This window comes from Oncorhynchus mykiss, chromosome 1 (genome assembly GCF_013265735.2).
Source record: "Oncorhynchus mykiss isolate Arlee chromosome 1, USDA_OmykA_1.1, whole genome shotgun sequence".
NCBI lineage: Eukaryota > Metazoa > Chordata > Actinopteri > Salmoniformes > Salmonidae > Oncorhynchus > Oncorhynchus mykiss.
The window spans coordinates 44,952,755-44,975,420 of NC_048565.1; the positions used below are offsets into that span (position 1 = coordinate 44,952,755).

General features: G+C 43.5%; 1 protein-coding gene across 3 annotated transcripts in view; it reads left to right on the forward strand.

Moving 5' to 3' along the window:
- The first annotated feature begins 8,446 nt into the window (after positions 1-8,446).
- Positions 8,447-22,666, forward strand: part of galnt18a (UDP-N-acetyl-alpha-D-galactosamine:polypeptide N-acetylgalactosaminyltransferase 18a) — a 101,234-nt gene continuing 87,014 nt past the window's right edge. The window contains exon 1 of one of the 3 annotated variants that reach the window (XM_036978259.1): positions 8,447-8,968. In XM_036978259.1, coding sequence (XP_036834154.1) covers positions 8,728-8,968 — 241 coding nt within the window. In that variant the 5' untranslated portion in view covers positions 8,447-8,727. The remainder of the gene's footprint in view (positions 8,969-22,666) is intronic. The other 2 variants (XM_036978276.1, XM_036978266.1) reach the window with 2 other exon arrangements.

Consider the following 22,666-nt stretch of genomic DNA (forward strand, 5'->3'; position numbering starts at 1 on the left):
TGCACCAGATTTGCCAGTTCTTGCTGTGAGATACCCCACTCTTCCACCAAGGCACCTGCAAGTTCCTGGACATTCCTGGGGGGAATGGCCCTCACCCTCACCCTCCGATCCAACAGGTCCCAGACTTGCTCAATGGGATTGAGATCCGGGCTCTTCGCTGGCCATGGCAGAACAATGACATTCCTGTTTTGCAGGAAATCACGCACAGAATGAGCAGTATGGCTGGTGGCATTGTCATTGGGAGGGTCATGTCAGGATGAGCCTGCAGGAAGGGTACCACATGAGAGAGGAGGATGTCTTACCTGTAGTAACGCACAACCTTGAGATTGCCTGCAATGACAACATGATGCTGTGACACACCGCCCCAGACCATGATGGACCCTCCACCTCCAAATCAATCCCGCTCCAGAGTACAGGCCTCGGGTAACGGTCATTCCTTCAACGATAAACGCAAATCCGACCATCACCCCTGGTGAGACAAAATCGTGACTCGTCAGTAAAGAGCACTTTTTGACAGTCCTGTCTGGTCCAACGACGGTGGCTTTGTGCCCATAGGCGACGTTGTTGCCAGGGATGTCTGGTGAGGACCTGTCTTACAACAGGCCTACAAGCCCTCAGTCCAGCCTCTCTCAGCCTATTGCGAACAGTCTGAGCACTGATGGAGGGATTGTAGATTCCTGGTGTAACTCGGGCAGTTGCTTTTGCCATCCTGTACCTATCCCGCAGGCGTAATGTTCGGATGTACCGATCCTGTGCAGGTGTTGTTACACGTGGTCTGCCACTGCGAGGACGATCAGCTGTCCGTCCTGTCTCCCTGTAGCACTGTCTTAGGCGTCTCACAGTACGGACATTGCAATGTATTGCCCTGGCCACATCTGCAGTCCTCATGCCTCCTTGCAGCTAAGGCCCATTCACGCAGATGAGCAAGGCATCTTTTTTTTGGTGAAGTTATTTGGATTATTATCTTTGAAAGACAGGGTCCTGAAAATGGATGTTTCTTTTTTTGATGAGTTTAGATTATGCATATATGAACTACACATTGACACATTCAGCTCAAAGCAGGAGGTTTAAAAAATACTAGTAGTCGCCAAAATTCTGGAGCATTTTTTTGTATGTGTTATTACTGTGCCTCAACTAATAGCACAACCAAATGACCTGAGTGGTATACTACGAAGCAAGCTAGATCTACTCAGGCTTTTAAAAGATAGCCGGCTTCAGTTAGCTTCACATGGTTCCAGATCAGACTTCATCTGTACTATTATGGTGAATATTGCTCGTCCGCCTGCCACTAACTTTAGCAGGATTATAACTGTGTGTGCATGCCGCACATGGCTAGTTTAACACCAAACTCTTCATTCAAACAATGCTGAATCATCAATCCATGGGCAAGTCAGTGCCACATTTTCCTTTATGCTGAAATCAAAATGAAAGAAAAGTTGTCTTCCAAATTCAACAGGCTATGGCGTGAAATCGGCTTTTAGAAGTGCCGGCTTTATTTTATTAGGCTACTTATCATTTAAGCCGTCTTTTGGTGTGCTTTGTGGTAATACACAAGCAGCTTTTCCCCCACTCCTATCATTCCTTCTTCTATCTGTTGAACAGCTGCATTGTAGCCATAGACATATAATCCATAGAAACCCTGGCAATTTGACTGTTAAACTCATGGGTACACTAACAATGGCTGCCAGTCTTGACTAAAGTGTAAACTGCCATCTGTCAATTACCCTTTTGCAAATTTAAAAACACGATCGCTCAAAAAAAAAGTACAGTTTGGAAAGCAAATACTGATAGGTATTTTAACATTTTAAAACAATTTTAAAACAAAAACATTTGACTACTAAAATATTGAATCAGTCCTCTTCCTCAAATGAAGGGGATGATGACACAATCTTTGCAAGAGGGAGGGGAAACTGATTTCATTGGTTCGCGGCTCAGACACTTAATTCAGTATAAATGGAGTTAGCAATGAGTTAGCCTGCCCCTGAGCAGGTTAGTTTTGAAGGATTCGTTGCCTTAGAAATTGATCTGGCTAAAAGGTGAGACACTTTCAAAATACCGGTTATCCTGAGTTGAACTCAGAGTTAACCAAAGTTACCTCGCTAACTCCTCAAACCTGATTCGTAGTCTAGGGCTCAGGATTGCAGTTGAGATTATATTAAAAGTACATACAGTGCAAGTGATCAATGCTGTTTGAGATTCTGCACAGATTATTATAGCAATTGTGAAGATCTCCACAGACCCAGGGCCGGATTAGGAAATCATAGGCTTTGGCGTTTTTAATAAGTCAAATTGCAATGGTAAGAGGTTACCAAACCCTTCTATGAATTATGTCTATGGCCACAATGCAGCAAGCTGTAGCCAATATTTGTCAGGCATGCTGCCAAAATTGCAGCCTTCCTGTAGGCATACCGGTAACTGCAAAAATAAAGGAAACACTTGAGTAAACAAAGGATAGAAAGTATGTCTTATGTTGTGGGGTGTATTTTCTTGGCATGGTTTAGGTCCACTTGTAGAATCTATGACAAGGCACATTGAAATTGTTTTGTCAGCTTGTGGTGGTGCAACATCCTTTGAAGACACTTTATGTTTGTGTTTCCTTAATTTAGACAGATAACTGTACATGCTTATGATAAAAACTTAATCCATAGTTTATTAACTATTTATCCTCTGTGGCTAAATGATGCTGTCTGATGTATTTTGAACATTGAGAGCGGGTTCCTGTGGTTGGATAAAAGATTTTGTATTTTTTAATTTTGTTTGCCTTTTGTGCCCAGCCCCTGACTCACACAATTGACCAGTCACATTTATTTATTATGCAGTTATCTTTTTTATGAATCACATACCCAATCAAGGCAGGGCCCCCAGTTAACCATGTGGCCCCCTACCTCATCTCATCTGATGATTAGCAGAGCAGCAGTAGGCAGTCCACACTCATTGAGAGCTCCTGAGTCTTGCTGTGGTTGGCGGTTGCAGTGAAAACATATAAAATAATAATATTTTAATAAAAATATTTATTTCTTGCTGCCTCTTTGGCCCCTGGGGCCTGGGGCTTTAGCACCGGTAAGCCCCTGCATTAATCCTCTGTGGGTGGACCATTTCAGTTTGTCCATGATGTGTACGCTGAGGAACTTAAAACTTTCTACCCTCTCCACTACTGTCCCGACTATGTGGATAGGGGGGTGCTCCCTCTGCTGTTTCCTGAAGTCCACCACCATCTCCTTTGTTTTGTTGACGTTGAGTGTGAGGTTATTTTCTTGACACCACACTCCGAGGGCCCTTACCTACTCCCTATAGGCCATCTCGTCGTTGTTGGTAATCAAGCCTACCACTGTAGTATTGTCTGCAAACTTGATGATTGAGTTGGAGGCGTGCATGGCCACGCAGTCATGGGTGAACAGGGAGTACATGAGAGGGCTGAGAACGCACACTTGTTGGGCCCCAGTGTTGAGGATCAGCGGGGTGGAGATGTTCTTTCCTACCCTCACCACCAGGACTTAGTTGCACAGGGCGGGGTCAAGACCCAGGGTCTCGAGCTTAATGACGAGTTTGGAGGGTACTATGGTGTTAAATGCTGAGCTGTAATCGATGAACAGCATTCTTACATAGGTATTCTTCTTGTGCAGATGTGTTAGGGCAGTGTGATTGCGATTGCTTCGTCTGTGGACCTATTGGGGCGGTAAACAAATTGGAGTCTAGGGTGTCATGTAGGGTGGAGGTGATATGATCCTTGACTAGTCTCTCAAATCACTTCATGATGACAGAAGTGAGTGCTACGGGGCGATAGTTGTTTAGCTCAGTTACCTTAGCTTTCTTAGGAACAGGAACAATGGTGGCCCTCTTGAAGCATGTGGAAACAATACATAAGGTATTTAGAGTTACAGTAACCTCAAAACATGTCCATGGAACTGTTACTAATTTTAGGGTTGAATAAATACTGTGACATTAGTTTATAAAATAGCCTTAACTTTATGTTAGTAGTTGTATTACATAAGTAATATTTATTGTGTTTGCTTGACAATGCAACCAAATATCAACATTTACAGGAGATGTATCTAATGCTTGGATAGTTTCATCTGAGCCACTGGCTTAATCCCATACTTAAAATTCTATTTTTGGTTTAGTTGGAGACTTAACATAATTTGTTAAACTTGTCAACAAGTTTATAGGCTATTTACTGTATTGCAAAAGTGATTGGTTGTCAACACAACCAAATATCAACATTTGAAGGAGATGTATCTTTTGTGCTACTGACTTAGTCTGACAACTCCAGTTTGTCTAGAAACTATATGTTAGATTGATATGTTGGATTCACGTCTCCATATCAACTAAACATCTAAGTTAAAGAATAGGATTAAATCTAATCAAACATTATTTAAAGTGCATTTCACGTTTGATTTGATTTAGGATTGTCTGTTGAAAATGTGTCATCATGATGACATAATCCTGTGGTTGAAATCAACCCTCAAAACAACAGTTTTGAGGGGTTAATGGCTTATTGCAAATCCAATCTATTTCCCACATAGATTCCATGTCACAATACATTGACAAATTACTTGGAAACAAGTTGATAGGCCTTCGGTAGACTTAGCCAACTGCTCCTTTAACACGTTATTATCACAAGGTATTTCTTTTAAACCTTCAAATAAAATACAAAATATCATTGGCAGTATCTTTGCTGTTTCGCACGAAGACATGCTATTCCAATGGTAACTCTTTCCTACTTTTGCAGCATGAGAAAGTCATGTGAAAGTTTCAATTGGATTCATTCAATATTTCAGTGCTCATATGCATATTTCATCCATCAGCTGCGTCCTTCCAGGCGCTCATCTTGGTGAATGAGGTTTATGGTGGGGCTGTAAAGGTGAAGAAGTAATTTAGTGAACCATTGCATGAAAGACAAAGATCAAAGCTGCTGCCTCAAGGCACTATCTTTGGAATCCATCTGTTGGTGCTCTGATGTTATGTTAGCGCTCCAGCTCTCATACAGCATGCCTGTATCAGGGAGATGGAAGGGTGATGGGGAGGCTCCTGTCACTTCTGTCTCTCATCGGCCATCATAGAAATGACTTGAACCGCTCCTCTCTCACCTGTCTCTGCTGTTGGCAAATGGTCTTAGCTAGCTGTATAGTGGTGGTAGGCTATTCGGGACAGGCCTGCATTATTCAAAAGAATGTATGATCTTATGGATGTATTTTACAATTATTGTTTTAGAAAGTCTCAATAATCGGTGACGTCTTAAACAATATGTGATGTTGGATCATGAATAACCGCTTGGGTAGCCTAACAATAAAGTCTATGAAAGGAGGGCCCCTGTGGGCTCGTTGAGTACTGCATCATCATTTTCCATTTTATCGATAAGGAGACAGAATTTAGGCTTACGAGTGTTTTAACGATGCATCTATCCTACAACTGCCAAAGATGTAACGTTAATTTCTCAAAACACTGCGTAGAGAACGTTTGTTAAGCTCGTCGTTGAGGCCGATAGGATCGAATGAAAGGCAGCGGTGCTCTTGGGTCAGCTTTCTCCATTCAAATCTTACCTTAACATTAGAATTATTCCACAATACTGACGACGGATCAGTTCCTAGGGAGTTTATCACCTATGGCTGCAAATATTGAGGTATTTTATTCTAAAGCTTAACCTATAACAATGCACTAAATCAAGATTAGGCACATCTGTCACACCCTGATTTGTTTCACCTGTCTTTGTGTTTGTCTCCACCCCCCTCCAGGTGTCGCCCATCTTCCCCATTATCCCCTGTGTATTTATACCTGTGTTCTCTGTTTATCTGTTGCCAGTTAATTTTGTTTCATCAGGCCTACCAGCGTTTTTCCCTCTGCTCCTGTCTCTCGATTTGTTCCTGTTTCCTAGTTTTCCCGGTATTGACCATTCTGCCTGCCCTGACCCTGAGCCTGCCTGCCATCCTGTACCTTTGCCCCACTACTCTGGATTACCGACCTCTGCCTGACCTGAGGCCACCTGCTGTTCTGGTGCCTTACACCCTCTCTGGATTATTGACCCCTGTCTGCCTTGACCAGTTGTTTGCCTGCCCCTGTTGTAATAAACATTGTTACTTCGACAGCCTGCATTTGGGTCTTACCTTAAACGTGATAGTACGAACTGGCCATGACTGACCCAGCATACTTGGAACAGCTTCGCAATGCCATCTCCTCCCAAGGAGCCACCATTGGTAGGCAAGAGGAGTTGCTTCGCAGCCTGAAGGAAGGGTCCCAGGCCGTGGCTGATCGTCACAACCTAGCATTGGACACATTGTGGGAGCAATTACGTGGGTTGTCTACTATGCAGCCTACCAGTGACAGTAACCTCCCAGCCCCTCAGTAACCCGGATGGTAGCAGTGCCATCACCCCAGTTTCCCGGGAACCCTGCTTACCTCCCCGGAGTGCTTCGATGGAGAGTCGGGCATCTGTTGGGCGCTTCTCGCTCAGTGTTCCCTCGTCATGGAGCTGCAGCCTTCCTCCTTCTCCTCGGACTGCTCTAAGATAGCGTACCTCATCACGCTGATGTCCGAGAGGGCCCTCGCCTGGGGTACAGACATTTGTGAACAACAGTTGGCCGTATGCTTCAGTCTGGAGGGATTCCTGGTGGAGGTGAAATAAGTTTGAGGCTCCGGTGTCCGGGAGAGGGGCTGCCCGGAAGTTATTCCAGCTGTGGCAGGACTCCCTCAGTGTGGCAGACTATGCTGTGGAATTCCGTACAATAGCACACACACTCATTGCTTTAACCATCCGGATCGATGGTAGCCTACAGGAACGTAGGAGGGAGAAGAGGTCTGATTGTTGTTCCATTCGCTCACTCAAGGATCCCACCTTGCATCTGATGAACTCTGGAAGTCCCTGGTGTGTACATCCCTGAGAGAATCCGAGCTTAGCCGAGTTCCTCCAAGAGCCTACGAAGACTGCTGATTCACCTTATCCCGAGCAGACGCAGCGCGGTGAGGCTGTCTCCAGCCGAATGCATACGCAGACTTGACACCCAGAGTTGTCTGTATTGCGGTACTGCCGGTTATTATGTGTCTACCTGTCCCTTCAAGAGACCTAGATCACTCGTTGGAGTGAGTACTCTGGTGGGTCTTATTGATCATTTTTTCTTCTCCCCCTACTCGTCCTGCTATGGGGCGACCAGTCCAAGTCTCTCCAGGTACTCATCGACTCGGGGGCCGATGTGAGTCTTTTATGGATGTTACCCTGGCACCCGAGCTGGGCATCCCAACACAACCCTACTCCATTCCCATGGATGTTAGAGCGCTGGTCGGGCGCTCTATAGGCCGGGTCACCCACCATACCACCCCCATCAACCTATGAGTGTCAGGGAACCACAGCGAGACGATCCAATTCCTGCTAGTTGAGTCTCCACAGGTCCCCTTGGTATTGGGATTCTATTGACTGGGCTACTGGTGCCATCGTGGGCTGGAGCCCGTCCTGCTACACTCATTGCCTGAAGTCAGTTCTGCCTGCCCCGGGACATCTTCCTGGGGGCTTGGCAATTGCCCCGGACCTCCGCCAGCCCCGCGGAGTACCAGGACCACCTAGTCTGTTCAGTAAGGCCCGGGCCACTTTGCTTCCGCAGCACCGACCGGTATCCAAGAATGTCAAGCCAGATGCGCTGGCACCCAAGATCATTTGCCCCTCTGCTGTTTGTCCTCTGTTGCCCCGTACCCTCCGTATACTTTCTACCTTTCCTGTGTCTAGAATTAAAACCATGTGTCACAGCCCTTTGTCTCCTGTTTCCAGGAGTTACTTTGACTGTTTGCATTTGGGTCCTACCTTAAACGTGATAACATCATTGCTTTCATGTTAAGCTACACATCATTAAATATATTGATGGCAACATTTTGACAGTAGCCAAATGGAAAAATAAAACTAAATTGAATGAACATGAAATGTATTTGAATATTGTTTAAATATACAGGCCCATACTGTTGGTAAGCTATTTGAATGCAGTAATCTGTTTTCATTTGAAGCATCGTTTTATCTTTCGCTTGTTTGTAACAATTGCAAAGAATTTAGTAACTTTGTATTTGTAGTCAACTTTGTTGTGAAGTTATTGGCGGTCACAGAGAGACTGATAAGCACTGTGATTCTATGTTTAGCGGAGTTCTTCTGTGTATAAAGTGACGAGGGATGGGGAAAAAACATCTAATGACGCATTTAGCTGTTCTATGAGGCGTTAGATTATTAGCGTTTTCAAGTGCAACGTTAATAACGATGGTTTTGGGAAACAGCTCGGAGATTTAATGATGCTCCTACGAAGGTTCTAACGACGAATTTAGCCTTATAGATGCTTTTGGGAAAGGGGGCCCTGGTTAGGAGAATGAGGTTAAGGTTAGGAAAATGGTTAGAGTTAGCAAAATGCTCCCCTAACCTACGTGAAAAGTCTGTCCCATTCGAAGGACGAGAGAATTGTGGAGAACACGCCTCCCATGCTACAATTGGATAGTGTAATGATCGGATATGCCCTGTACATTTCCGGAGGATTTCATTGGCCGCCAGCTCTACGATTACTTTGTAGCAGCGGATTTCAGCTGGTGCCCGGTACGGTATAGTATAGCGCATCTACGAATTTACGTTTCTGTGTTTGCGTTGCTGTCAATCTCAGCAGGCTATAATCCTGGATGATCTGAAACTACGGTACTGTCATTTAGTTTTGTGAGTTTTTTTTAATATTGCGTTTGTATACGCATTGGACCGTATGGAGGGATGTCGCGATGATGGTCTGCTCTAGGAGAACCAAAACTTTGGTGTCGACATGCGTAATTTTGAGTGGCATGACCAATATTGTCTGTCTTCTCTACGTCGGCTGGATCACTAATTATGTGGCCAATGTGAACACCAAAGTATCAGAGACAGAACCGGAGAGAAAGTTTGAAGATGACAACAAGGGAGAAACTCTGAAGATTATAGAGAGACTGGACCGACTGGAAAATGTGGTCAACCAACACATCCAAGGTAGGCTACATGCGGATTTACCGTCCTAGGGACAATGCATAGGATATGTCCACAGTTCTGTTTTAGCAAGTAACGTTACATATTTAGAATATTATATTAAATAAATGCCAAGTAAATTGGAAAATAATGTAGGCCTAATGTAAAATAAAATGTAACCAAAACTCTTCCTTGAAATGTGGTTATCAATATCAACCACATTGTGTAGTCCAAATACCGTAAAACGAACTAAGCAGTGGTTTTAACACCATGCTGATAGAGGCTTAATATTTTTTCAATAATAGGTTACAACAGGGGTAGGTAACTAGATTCGGCCGCAGGCAGATTTTTGCCGGGGGGGTGGTTGGGGCCGGAACATAATTAAAATAATGTGTACACTGCAAATTGACAACAACGAAGCCTAAAAATAGATTATTTTCCAATACAATCATTTCATACCTTGTATTTGTTGGAATAGTTGGGAACAGATTTCCTAAATTAACGCATTTGAGATTAATTCTTTGTGGTTTTATTGTAAATATGTTGTATCAAAAACAACAATCCTGGGGCAAAAAAAAAGAACTTGCGGGCATGTTACAATATGATGGACAAATAGGAAATATTAATTAGTGCTGTGCACTTCACACTGGCGGTCAGAATGCAGGGTAGTGCCGATGCTGGGGTGAACTGATGAGTAAATTTAGCACTTGGAGCATGCATTTGGCCAAGTACTCAGTGTCACATAGATGCACTCCTGTAGCTGGTGCCGTATTACATTACTGTGGATCTGTTTATGTTGTCAATGAGGGAGCTGAGGAGATCACTTGACAAACTGTCAGACCTCAAAAGACCTTTAACACCTAGCCTAATTCTCTAAAATGTCTGTCTGTCCAATTTAGCCCTTTTATGATGAAATGAGGGATGGCATGGAGTTTCACATCTTTGCAGTGGACCATAGGGTGTCAGATACTCATGTGTGAGTGCTGCTTCTTCAAATATAGAGTACATGGCAGCAGTTTGTGCTGCATGTGTACTGTAGAAGACATGTCAGGTCTTGTTTCCCATTAGTTACCACCCAGCCCTGCTACCATCAAATACAATTTTATTTGTCACATGCTTTGTGAATAACAGTGAAATTATTACTTACTGGCCTTTCCCAGAAATTCAGAGATAAATGATAATGCAAGGAATAAATACACAATGAGTAATGATAACTTGGCTACATACACGGGTCACAGAACAGAGTCGATGTGCAGGGGTATGAGAATGGAGGTATATACTTCTGTATATATATAGTGTATGTGGACACCCCTTCAAATTAGTGGATTTGGCTATTTCAGCCACACCCGTTGTTCACAGGTGTATAAAATTGAGCACACCGCCATGCAATCTCCATAGGAAAACATGGGCAGTAAAATGGCCTTACTGAAGAGCTAAGTGACTTTCAAAGTGGCACTGTCATACGATGCCACCTTTCCGACAAGTCAGTTTGTCAAATTTCTGCCCTGCTAGACTTGCCCCGGTCAACGGCAAATGCTGTTATTTTGAAGTGCAAACGTCTGAGCAACAACGGCTCAGCCACAAGGTGGTATACCACACAAGCTCACAGAACAGGATCGCTGAAGTGCATAACAAATGTCTGTCCTCAGTTGCAACACTCACTACCAAGTTCCAAACTGCCTCTGGAAGCAACATCAGCACAATAACTGTTCATTGGGAGCTTTGTGAAATGGGTTTCCATGGCTAAGCACAGGCCTAAGATCACCATGCGCAATGCCAAGTGTTGGCTGGAGTGGTGTAACGCTTGCCGACATTGGACTCTGGAGCAGTGGAAACGCGTTCTCTGGAGTGATGAATCAAGCTTCACCGTCTGGCAGTCCGACAGACGAATCTGGGTTTGGTGGATGCCAGGAGAACACTACCTGCCCCAATGCATAGTGCCAACTGAAAAGTTTGGTTGAGGAGGAATAATGCTGTTTTTTCATGGTTCGGGATTGGCCCTTCAGTTCCAGTGAAGGGAAGTCTTAATGCTATAGTGTACAATGACATTCTAGACTATTCTGTGCTTCCAACTTTGTGGCAACAGTTTGAGGAAGGCCGTTTCCTGTTTCATCATGGCGATGCCCCCATGCACAAAGCGAGGTCCATACACGCATGGTTTGTCGAGATCTGTGTGGAAGAACTGACTGGCCCGCATAGAGCCCTGACCTCAACCCCATTGAACACCTTTGGGATGAATTGGAATGCCGATTGCGAGCCAGGCGTAATCACCCAACATCCGTGCCCGACCTCACTAATGCTCTTGTGGCTGAATGGAAGCAAATCCCTGCAGCAATGTTCCAGCAACTAGTAGAAAGCCTTCCCAGAAGAGTGGAGGTTGTAATGGCAGCAAAGGTGGGACCAACTCCATATTAATCCCCATGATTTTGGAATGAGATGTTCGACGAACACGTGTCCGCAAACCTTTTTTATGTAGTGTATGTACATATAAGTAGGGGTATAGTGACTAGGCTAGATAATAATCAGAAGCAGCAGCATGTGATGAGTCAAAAATGTTTAATTAAAAAAATGTAATGTCTGATTTAAAAAAAAAATGAAATTCACTGTGGAACCTCAACTGGTGTGGACCATGTCAATTCCTTAGTGATGTCGACACTAATGAACTTGAAGCTCTCGACCCACTCCAATACAGCCCTGTGGATGGGGGTGTGCTCGGCTTCCCATTTTCTGTAGTCCACGATCAGCTCCTTTGTCTTGCTGACGTTGAGGGAGAGGTCTATAGGCGGTCTCGTCGTCGGTGGTCAGGCCTAACACCGTTGTCGGTGATGGTGTTGGAGTCGTGCGCGGCCACACATTCGTGGGTGAACCGGGGGAACAGGAGGGGCCCCCGTGTTCAGGGTCAGCGTGGCGGATGTATTGTTCTCACATAGGTGGTCCTCTTGTCCAGGTGGGAGAGGGCAGTGTGGTGTGCAATAAAATTGCATCATCTATGGATCTGTAGTGGGCGTTGACGTGAGCCATGACCAGCCTTTCAAAGCATTTCATGGTCACAGATGTGAATGCTATAGTCATTTAGACTGGTTACCTTGGCGTTCTTGGGCACAGGGACTATGGTGGTCTGCTTGAAACATGAAGGTATTACAGACTGACAGGTAACACAAGCTGACACCCTCTCACACAATTAAAATGCTCTCTCAGCAGGGTGCTCTCTCAGCAGCTCGATCGGCCCTCGCTAGGCCCTCACTAGGCCTATAACGCTGAGCTTTAATTAAACTTAAGAGGGACTGCCACACTGCAGTCGGTCCAAAACCCTCCGCGGGAGGTTCATAATGGACTTAACCTCCATAGGGGACAGTCAGGAGCGGTTTGGAGCTATGACCCGCTCCACACCCACCTCCTCTAGAGGGGGGTGTGTGTGTGGGTAAGTCATGCATAAAGTACACCTGTCTCACTCTTACCTAAGCAGTGTGTCACCAAGTTTGTCAAATAAAAAAAATACACTTTGCATGATGGGTTGCGCTGAGGATCCGTTGACATTTCACACATGATCTGTTTGACTTGGAATCCAATACTGGATGACTCTGTCACTGTCGTTCACTATCATTTGGGACTTTGTCACTACCCTTTTGGTGCTCCCCATAGCAGCGGAGGAAAGGCGTCTGTGCTCCTGCCCTGCGGCTATTTACTTGACTGACAGTCCTTTGGCAAGATAAGAAAAATGATTCTTCCCACTTTCTCTCAGGTCATCCAATCTGCCTCACAGTTAACACGCTTTCTATCATACAGACTACTCTGTAGAATATACAGCTGTGCAGAGTGTACATATTTTTTTCTGGTGTTAGTATCTAACTACTAGTTTTTTTGCCAAAATTGCTAGTGAACTGTTTTGGTGGAATATACACTGTGGGCAGTTTATTAGGTACACCACCCCATTCACCAAAATGAAAAAATGCTGATGTGTTTTGTGTCTTCAGGAAGAATAGTGCTGCATCGAGCAGAAATACCATATTAATTTTCATGCCATATCCTCACTCTGACTCGTCGAAGGGTGTCGAAATAGTATAACAATTTTATCTTGGATTTTTACAATCACCACTTTCAAGTGCACAGCAGTGGCAGTAATTTATTTATTTATTTGGGTCAGCTCATTATGTTTTTTCTTGACAATGAATTGCTCCCTTTTTTGCCTGAGGAAGATTTGTGCTACTTTGCCCATGTTTTTGTATGGTTGCTGTCTGATGACCCACCGCACCCTTTCACAACATCACAAAGGAGATTTAATATGTCAAAAGAAAGCTGTGGGACTTTAAATAGTAGGCCGCCTTCGTTTGAATTGACAATGTTATTTTCTTCAATCAGATGTGTTGAAAGGTCTTTTATTGGATGTACAGAAGGTACTTCTTAAAGTTTTGACAAATGCTCTATATTTAGATCAATGCTGCAAAATCATAATTTGTCATTTTTCATCTGTCTAATCAAAACCCTTGTCTGATGTCTCGAGCTTCACACATTTGCTGATGTCTGTGAATCAATATATATCTGTAACCCCTATTGAGCTGGGGCTCTGATTACCTCATTCACAGCTGTTGATGAGGAAACGGGGTTTGTCAGAATGTAAAATAAGATGATACTCTATGATATAAAATAGATTATGATCTATGATATAAAAAAGATTATGATGTTAATGCATCCTTCCACAAGTTAGACCGACACCGATCCCACTGAATCCAGTGATTTACAAACAGCTAGGTGAAATGTACAATCTTGTCTCAAACAATGTTTTTTCTCTCATTACAAATATCAAATACTTTGTGGATTTGATATTCCAAGGTTATATTGGGAATGTTCATTTCCTCCATTGATGTGTACATTACAGTACCTTTCTCCTTGAGGTCAGTGCTCAAACTCGGATTTCTGCTAAATATTTAGAGTCAAAGGATCTTAACACAAGTCTCCTTTTTGGCTAGATGGTTTTCACAGTAGAGTATGTTGGCGTAATCCTGGTCATGCGGTGTAGATGAGCACAACAGGGGTGCTATAGATATTAGATGCCCCCATCCTGTCAACGGTGAAGTTGTTGCTTGAATGAAAGAACACCACACAGCTTTTGACAGTGAACGCCGTTGAACCTTTTTTTGAGGTTCGGAAGCTGATTTCAGTTCAAAAATTCCACCGTTTTATTATATACTAACTGTACAATGGCAAATGAACCAGAATGAGGTTTTTATTGGGTGTTCTCTAGTTAAGCTTCTGCTGTAAGCTCTCTCAATAATATTTTGAAGATAAATACACAACGGAGAGTTTGAAAGGACGAGAGTACTAAACCAAATCTAGTACTAATGGTCAATCGTGAATTGTAAATAGGAGCTGGGTTTCAGTTCAACCGCTGTTTAGAATCTGTGGAATGTCACTCCTGAACTCAGACCTACTTGTGCTACGTTCTGTACATTGAGTCGGGAGCAGCATGCTTGTTATTTGGCCCGTTGTACTGCAAGGACTTCTGATTGGTCAACCCCAGGCTAGGGTGGGGTGGGGGGGTATAAATGGTATCCTGTTCCTTTGTTCAGTGGAGAAAAGCTGAGGACAGGGGAGACTGAACATCTACCTCCCAGCATAACCTCTTGATTTGTCCTTCTCAAATAAACATATTTTTCTCCCCCTGATATGCTTTGGAGTTTGTGTTATTGAAGAATAACATCAATTGCTAACACTCTCTCTCTGTAGCTGCTGAGGCTTTTCTCTCTGCTGGGTAGTGGATAAATCTGCCCGTCCACCCATCTGTGCTGTAGTGTACTGCTTATTGACCTTAATCTCCCCTGTAGAAAAGGAAAAACATTTCTGGGCCCCAGCCTTCACTCGATATTGATGTTTTGCATCCAGAGACAGTAGGTGGTTGGTTTTGTCCAAATATATTGAGTTTTCTGAGACATTCTGTAAGTTGTGAAGAATCCAAATTTCCAGCTCAACAGACCATGTTTATAGCCGTCTTTCTCTCCGTTTAATGAAATAGTTTGTCATTTTCCATTGGCAACGAGGAAACATTTGTCTATGCCCCCAAACTACCCAGTGACACCGGAGAGGAAGTATTCACTCACTTTGCAGGGCAACACATACAATACAAAGCTAAATTATGTAACTTAGATTCTGACTTTTTTTTAAGAATTCAGAGGATCTCTTATTTTCATACTGTACACAATACATATTCTACAATTTAACAAGACAATTGTTTATACAGAAAGGTAATAGCAGGTAAGCATTTACTGTCTAGAACTGGTGACGAGGTTGTCTCATTATCTATTGCCCCATGACCACTCCTTGACGATCACCTTTCCTTGTTCTGAACCTCTTCTCTGGGGTTCCGGTCTTCTCAGGCTGCTGTGGCTGACTGCTGTGTGATAATAACATTCCTGCCCTTTCACCACTTGTGGAATTAGAAGATTATTATTATGATGATGATGACGGTAGGACTGTACATCCAAAGATCTGCTACAAAACTGAAATTGTGTATAGCTCAAGGTTCCTTTTTGTATGTGTTTTAGGTGTGAATATCCCTCTTTTAAATATGTACCTTTTTTATTGATCTTAGGTGGTCAGTTGTGCCTTCCATATGACACGAGCAATGTTGAATGGTGCTTGCCACTTATTCCTGTTTGTCAGGTCTCTACTGACCTCTGACAAACCAGCCTGTGACTATCAGACTGTGACAGTGACCACACAGGAGGTGGAGAGATCTCTCTTAGCTCACTCAGCATCCCACCATAAGTGAAGTTGCGTGGTTGAATTTTTTGTTGTTGTGGATATTTCATGTCTGTGTAAGAAAAGAAAAAGCCAATTATTCTGAGACCGGCAGATGAATCATCTGAGTCTCACGAACAGACAGTTCTCCTGCTGTCATGAGTACTACCACAGACTGAGGGTGATACTGCTCCAGATGAAGCCCAAGCGGCACAGGGCAATAATAATTACCATCTTCTCTCCTGGATTATGGGATGAATGTTGTAATTAGAGGCAATGGGATGTAACTCCAGATTAATTAGGCAAACAGAGAACCTGCGTGGAGTGCTGGATAAACCAGAGCGAGCGGAGTGTTCTCATCTCTAAAACTCATCAGAGATAAGTAGCAGTGTACAGACTGGGATAAAGGTAAGAGGATGAGAAACAAAGCAAACAACTACACAAACGCTCTCGCTCTCTCTCACCCACACACGGACTCTCTCTGTCTCCCTCAAACGCTCGCACTCACTCACTCACTCACACACTCTTGTAGGCCAAATCAAACGCGAACGAGCACTGCTTCGCGTAGATGCGAGAAACAGACTTGCTTTCTAATTTGAAGCGCACAACGCTTTTGACGGCATTGACGCTGGCGGCCCGTCTGTTTTCAGTCATTCACTACCGTGCATTCTAATTCCAGTGTGTACATGCTCTTTGCTCGTTCGCGCGTCCTTTAATTTGGCTGTGTGTGTGTGTGTGTCACACACACACACACTCTCTTGCTCTCGCTCTCTCTCTCTCTCTCTCTCTCTCTCACACACAAGCCTACCAACTCTCTCCCACCATCTTGCTTTGTGACTCCCAAGCATTGCCTGCATGCATAAACATGCTCACAATGCATCATGTCCTACGCTATTTTACCAGAAATGCATCACTATATGCTTGAACCCCCTTACATTCTCTTTCCACCATACTTATCTTTGTCCATTCCCACAATTACCATGGTAACCCATGATTGGTCAGCCGATTGCATGACGCTGCCAGGGCAGGAAGAAGACACAGTTCAGTGCCACTCTTGCACATTTCCTTTTCAACCTCGAGTCATGCAGATATTCTAGCTGCCTTTTGTGTGGATAGTTCTTCTTTTATGAACCTAAATACAATCAATATATTATGAGGCAGCTTTTGAAACCTGTAACAGTTTTAAGCATGTCGGCGAATATTTCCGTAACAGATGGAAATGGAACCGGGTTAGTAGAGCTGTCAATCAATAATCAGAGAGCTACTCTGTTCAACACAGGATATAGCACAGAGAGAGAGAGGGATGTCCTTGGTCAAGTCGGATGACCTGTACTATAGGCTAGATAGCCTGAGAAGTATTCTTTTTGCATTTGACCATTTTAGATTTTCAGCAGTGCATCACAAGATTGTGCCGTTTTTTGATTTGTGGAGCGCTGTGCTACAGAGAGAATCCCAAAGGGGAGAGACGTATGGAATAGGGACAGCACTTCATAGCCACAACATGCAGAATACTGTATTCTATACTGCTCCCATGAAAGGATACAGTGTATTGGAAATCAGTTGAGCTCAAAATAATTAATTGGAAGTTAATTGAGTTTGTCTTACTCAAATTCAAATCAAATTCTGGAGATGCCTTCAAGACACCCTAGTTGCCCAAATTTAAGAAATCATTTCCTTTTGACATGTTTTGAATTGCTGCAAAATTGTCATTTGTCCCTGGAGTGGCTTGAGTCTGCCTTTTACCATCAAGGAAAAGATCCCTCTAACCACAAGAAAATGAATGCTATCTAATTAGCTTTACATTATGCATATGCGAAATATGCTGTAGCAACAGGAGGTGTATTCCAATTTCTGAGACTTTCGATTCAATGTGCATAAAAGCACCTGTGGCTTCTCTGTAAAGTGTTCAGTAGAAACATGTAGCACCTGCATCCCCCTCCGTCCTCCTCAGGGGTTTGTGAGCTGCCATCTGCCCAGCACAGGCTGCTCTCCGGTGGGCTTATTATAACTCCGGGGCCCCTCCACGGAGCCATGCGATGGAGGTTAATTGGGCATCCGTTCTGCGAGCACACTTCTCATCGCCATCTGAATGTCGCTGCTTTTTATCCTGTCTCACTAACGCCGCCGTGTGAACGAAGCAGTGGATTAATCAACGTTATGAATTGGCTGTTTTAAAGCGAGTACACTGTGCTTTGAAACAGCTGTTGTAGGCTAGACTGTAGCATAAATCAACCACAGACAACACCACCATATACACCCTCCTATGTAAACCACCATGGTTGTGATTGATTATATTCCAGTAACCTGCATTTGCACTAGTCTGATGAATCACCCTAAACCCCACGTTGACCTACTGATTGTCGTGGAAATTTCCTCTATTTACCAAATCATGGGAGCAAACCACAACACAAGTCAGAGTTGTCAAAGTCCATCTTTAATTATATGAGCTTTATCACAACCCTGTGACTCTCAGAGAAATCAATTCAGTGTCTATTCCTGAATTCTCTGAGAGCTCCCCTTCATTGCAGCTGAGTTCCTTTAATAGCAAAAAACACACATAGTCAGACAGCATAGACATAATAAATCGTTCAGCTTTGTCTCCTTACTCAAACCCCAGAACCATAAACCAATACTCCATATCAACAGGCATATATCAAATTGTCATTTAGATACAACCAATTCTAAATACAACCAATCCTGGACAAGCTCACGGAGAGGATAGAATGATTCCAGACACTGCCATCCTCCTTTCCCCGATGGGAAAAATAGGGAGTGAACTGGCACACACACAGTGGAGCAAAATATATGTTTACACATGATGACACTTTGACCTCTCCCCTCTCTGCGGCCTAGTCTTAGTAACTTAGTCTTGACATAGAACAGATAACTGCAACCTCGCCACAGTAGTATACAAAAATACCATTCTTGATGAGAAGTAACTTACAAACATATGATGAATATAAAACATCTTACATATGTTACCAACAAATTCTGATTCTTCCACAACATGATCCACCCACATACTGGCCTAGCTGTGCCAGCTGACCTGGGGCATGACTGTGCAATGGGCATAGAAGCAGCGGTGGGCATCTGAGTGTGTGTGTTTTTCTGAGAGGGTCTGTAGAGTTGGAGTGCCCTTGCCAGTTTTGCCAGATGACTCTCGCTGGGTTTAGTGAGCTAATGGTTGCGATTTGGCAAGAGAGACCGTACATATTTGACACCAACAGATGATTGACGGAATGGGAGCTTTTGTGGATCTAACGCCTCTTGTTATTTTTCGGGTTGTCACTGAGAGGACTGGAGCACGCTCACAAGTGTGAAGTTCAGATGCATTTCCAATCCTCTTTGAAGTGTGGGGGCGTTGCATTTTGATTTCATCAGTGACACGGTGACACCCGCACATCAGATGAGAACTTCCTGGGTTTCAGGCACCTCTTGAATATTCCACTCTAGTTAATGGATCTCAAACAGCCTCCAAAACAGTAGGGTGGATTGAAGGTCAAGAGGTCCGCTGACCTATAGGCTCCTCTGCTCTGACCTTCACATGATATCTATCTATAACCCTCACCTGACACAATGACTTTATTATTTATTGGCTTTTTTGCTTGTGTAGGGGAAAGGTTCAAAATAAACGTTTTCTTCCGAACACTTAAAGTTAAAATGGGCCCTAAACAGTAGGTAATGGTGCAAGAGATATTGCCACCAGACGTCAGCTGTCCCGACTCTCTCTTTAAATGAGGTGCCTGATAATGGTGGCTGGGATGTGTTCCTGCCTGCTGCTGCGGGTGGCGCCACCTGGAGGTCATGGACAGCAGGCAGATACATACTAAACATCTCTGACTGAGCTGATTTGGATGCGGCTTTCTCTACTCTGTCAGATTTAGAATCCGACTCATCAAGTCAGACTGATACTGAAGGCTGTGCATACACTCCAGGGTGACACGCATCTGTGACAGAGATGAGGAGGACACTCTGGGTGTATTAACCCGTAAAGGCTTTAATAGTAGACTCGCGATGACATAGATGCTCGAAGTAAACAACAGTAGTGGGTCAATTTCCTCAACAACAATTTTAAATAGGTTGTCTTTTAAAGTAGTTAATTACCTCTTGCTGTGAGTTTTTGAAGTCCTGGGCTCTGTTTACATAAATGCATGGTAAACAGATTGGTTATTGTAGTGCTTAAAGGGCACAAAGAATTACAACTGCCCTCCCAGCCCACAGATGTGAGGACTCTGCCCTGGCTGGTCAGGCAGATGGTCCGCAAGAATCCCATTCAGTCCTACGTCTGAATCTCCCGCGCATAGTCCCCCCCCCCCCCCCGCGCCCAGCATACCACAGCCCTGCCCATCCCAGCGTCTTAGTGAAGGGCCCTTCAGCTTCAGTAAATGTGTGTCTGCAAGAAATTAATACATGTATATTTCCCAGGATATGTGAGTGGGCTGTCTGTTCCTTTTAGTCTCTCTGGGGGGGAGGTGGCAGGGCGAATACGTGCAAATGTTGTATTTAGTCTGTCAGGTCATGTTTTCCTCAATGGCCTTGGCAGAACAGAGATTTGCCACTGGCTGCCCTCTTTCAGTTTGGCATATTATTGAATGATTTAATATCATTGCAGTTGTCTTGACCTTCGTGTCATTACGTTGCAAGGGTAACCGTGCACCCGTACTGTGCCACGTGTTCAAAACTCAACATGGAGCTTGTGTAGCCCTTGATTTCACTCACATTAGCTCTTACTATTCCCTCAGTCAACCTCTGTCCCTGATGTGATGGGTAGGACTTGAGAGCGAGGCCTTTTTTCTTCTTTCAAACCTTTTTCGTTTCCCTTCAGGCCCACGGGGCCTCGAGAGACCCTGTCTGTTTTAGTTTGAGGAAGCACACTTAGCATTTTGATCCATTTCATTCACACTTTCTTCGATGTGGACCTGCAGAGGGGAAATTATACGAACTCTACATCAACACATAAACACTTTGTTGCAAAATGGGATGGGAAATTATTCAAAGCATATGCTAAATGTAATGCATGTATTATATAGTCATAATTACTTGCATTGCAAAATAGCCATTCAAGATGACTGTTACCTTGAAAATAAGCTAAAACAGTAATGGGGACAATTATCTCTTATTGAGCTGTTTCTTTTGATAAGCAGTCTCATTGGCATTTGCTAAGTCACTCCACCGCCAGCAACAACAAATGAATTCAGATCACATATTAGGCCTCGTCTATTATCGCAGTTCACGATCTGCTTTGTGCTTGTTGGAATAGTGCCATACTCCGTACAGCAGTGGTGCCTCATCACTCGCAGCTAAAAGTACAAATCAGTTTCGCCAGTGTCCGTACAAATCGAGGAGGCGAGACTGCCACTGTTGGAAAAACTATTGGTTGCTCACATTTTACAAGGCCATTTGCAAGCTCAGTGTGGCGGAGGGAAATCCGAGTTGGAGTGAACCAATTATGAACTTTTATCACGTTAATTAGTGGGCTTTGAAAGCTATAATGAAGGAAAAGCTACAGGCTTAGCTATGGTTAGTTTGATCTTTTGAAAATCTGGAGGCTGTAATTTAAGTCTAAAGAAAAACATCTTCATTTAGGCATTCTGGTTGTGTTATGGAATGAATATTAATTTCATTTGAAAGAAAGAATTGTAGACGCTACCTCACTTTCAAACCAAGCCAAACTAAGTCCATTATTTTTATTATAGTAGATCTTTTTTTTTGATTGGTTTCTAGCTCATTTGACTGTGTTAAATGCAGTGGTGGTAATTGTACAGTAGAAGATGCAATCAGGTGCAGATTTGACTGGGAGTGGTTTGAACAAAGGCATCAGCATTGGCCTCCAGCTGTGGAGTAATTGGTCTTTTGAAGACTTAGTTTTCCTCTCACTCAGGGGCCATGTGCTTCCTAAACTTGGGCCCTGTTTTCCTGATTGGGAGCGTAAGTCTAGCATATTGTGGGCAGGAGTGTGCTGCAACTGCCTTGTTCTCAGGAAAATATTTAAAATCTCTATCACTGAATATTTAAACTCCACAACACTACGATTAATATTTCATTTTGAAGGATATAGGTTGGTCCTGACAAGTGAATACCATCTCCATAGACCCTGCATTTCTATCAGAATGACTGTAATGAAAGGTCACGTGACGACGTGCATTAGTCCTATCGTTTTATAAAACCTCTCAACTTGATTGTCTCTCGATATATTACAGCAGTTTAATCTGTGCAGTCCGGTCTGTATCATCGAGATCATTTTGAATCGTTTTCGTTTTTTCCCCCAAACTTGTCACAATTCTCCATGCTCCCGTCTGGCAGGCGGTACCAGTGCATCAATGCTCAGACCGACATTCTCCTAAACAGCTTCTATCCCTTGGTCATAAGACTGTTAAATGGCTAACAACTACTGCTCTCCCTCAGACTATCCTCGGTCACGCTTACTCACACGTGCACACACACTCACCACACCCTCAGTCACATACTCATTACTGATGCCTCACACTTGCACCCCCTCACACCTACGCTGCTGCTAAAATGATTATTGATTAGATTTATTACTACCACTATGCTGCTGTTCATTAAATATTGATTTTCATTACCATTTAGTATCTATCTATCCTGCTTCTGGTCACTTGCTCCTGTTTTACATGTATAAATTACCATTAGTATGTTACCATTTTAAGTATTTCTATATTCCTGCTACAAGTCCATTTTCAGCCCTGTTTACATGTTTAGTGCATTCAAAAAGTATTCACACACCTTGACTTTTTCACATTTTGTTGTTAGAGCCTGAATTTAAAATGGATTAAATATAGATTTGTCACTGGCCTACACACACAATACCCCATAATGTAAAATGGGAATAGAAATTTGTCCAAGTGTGAAATATAAAATCATGTCTTTAGTAAATCAGTGTTCAACCCCTTTTTTTGTTATGGCAAGCTTAAAAACATTCAGGAATAAAAGTGTGCCACATTAAGTTGAATGGACACACACTGTGCA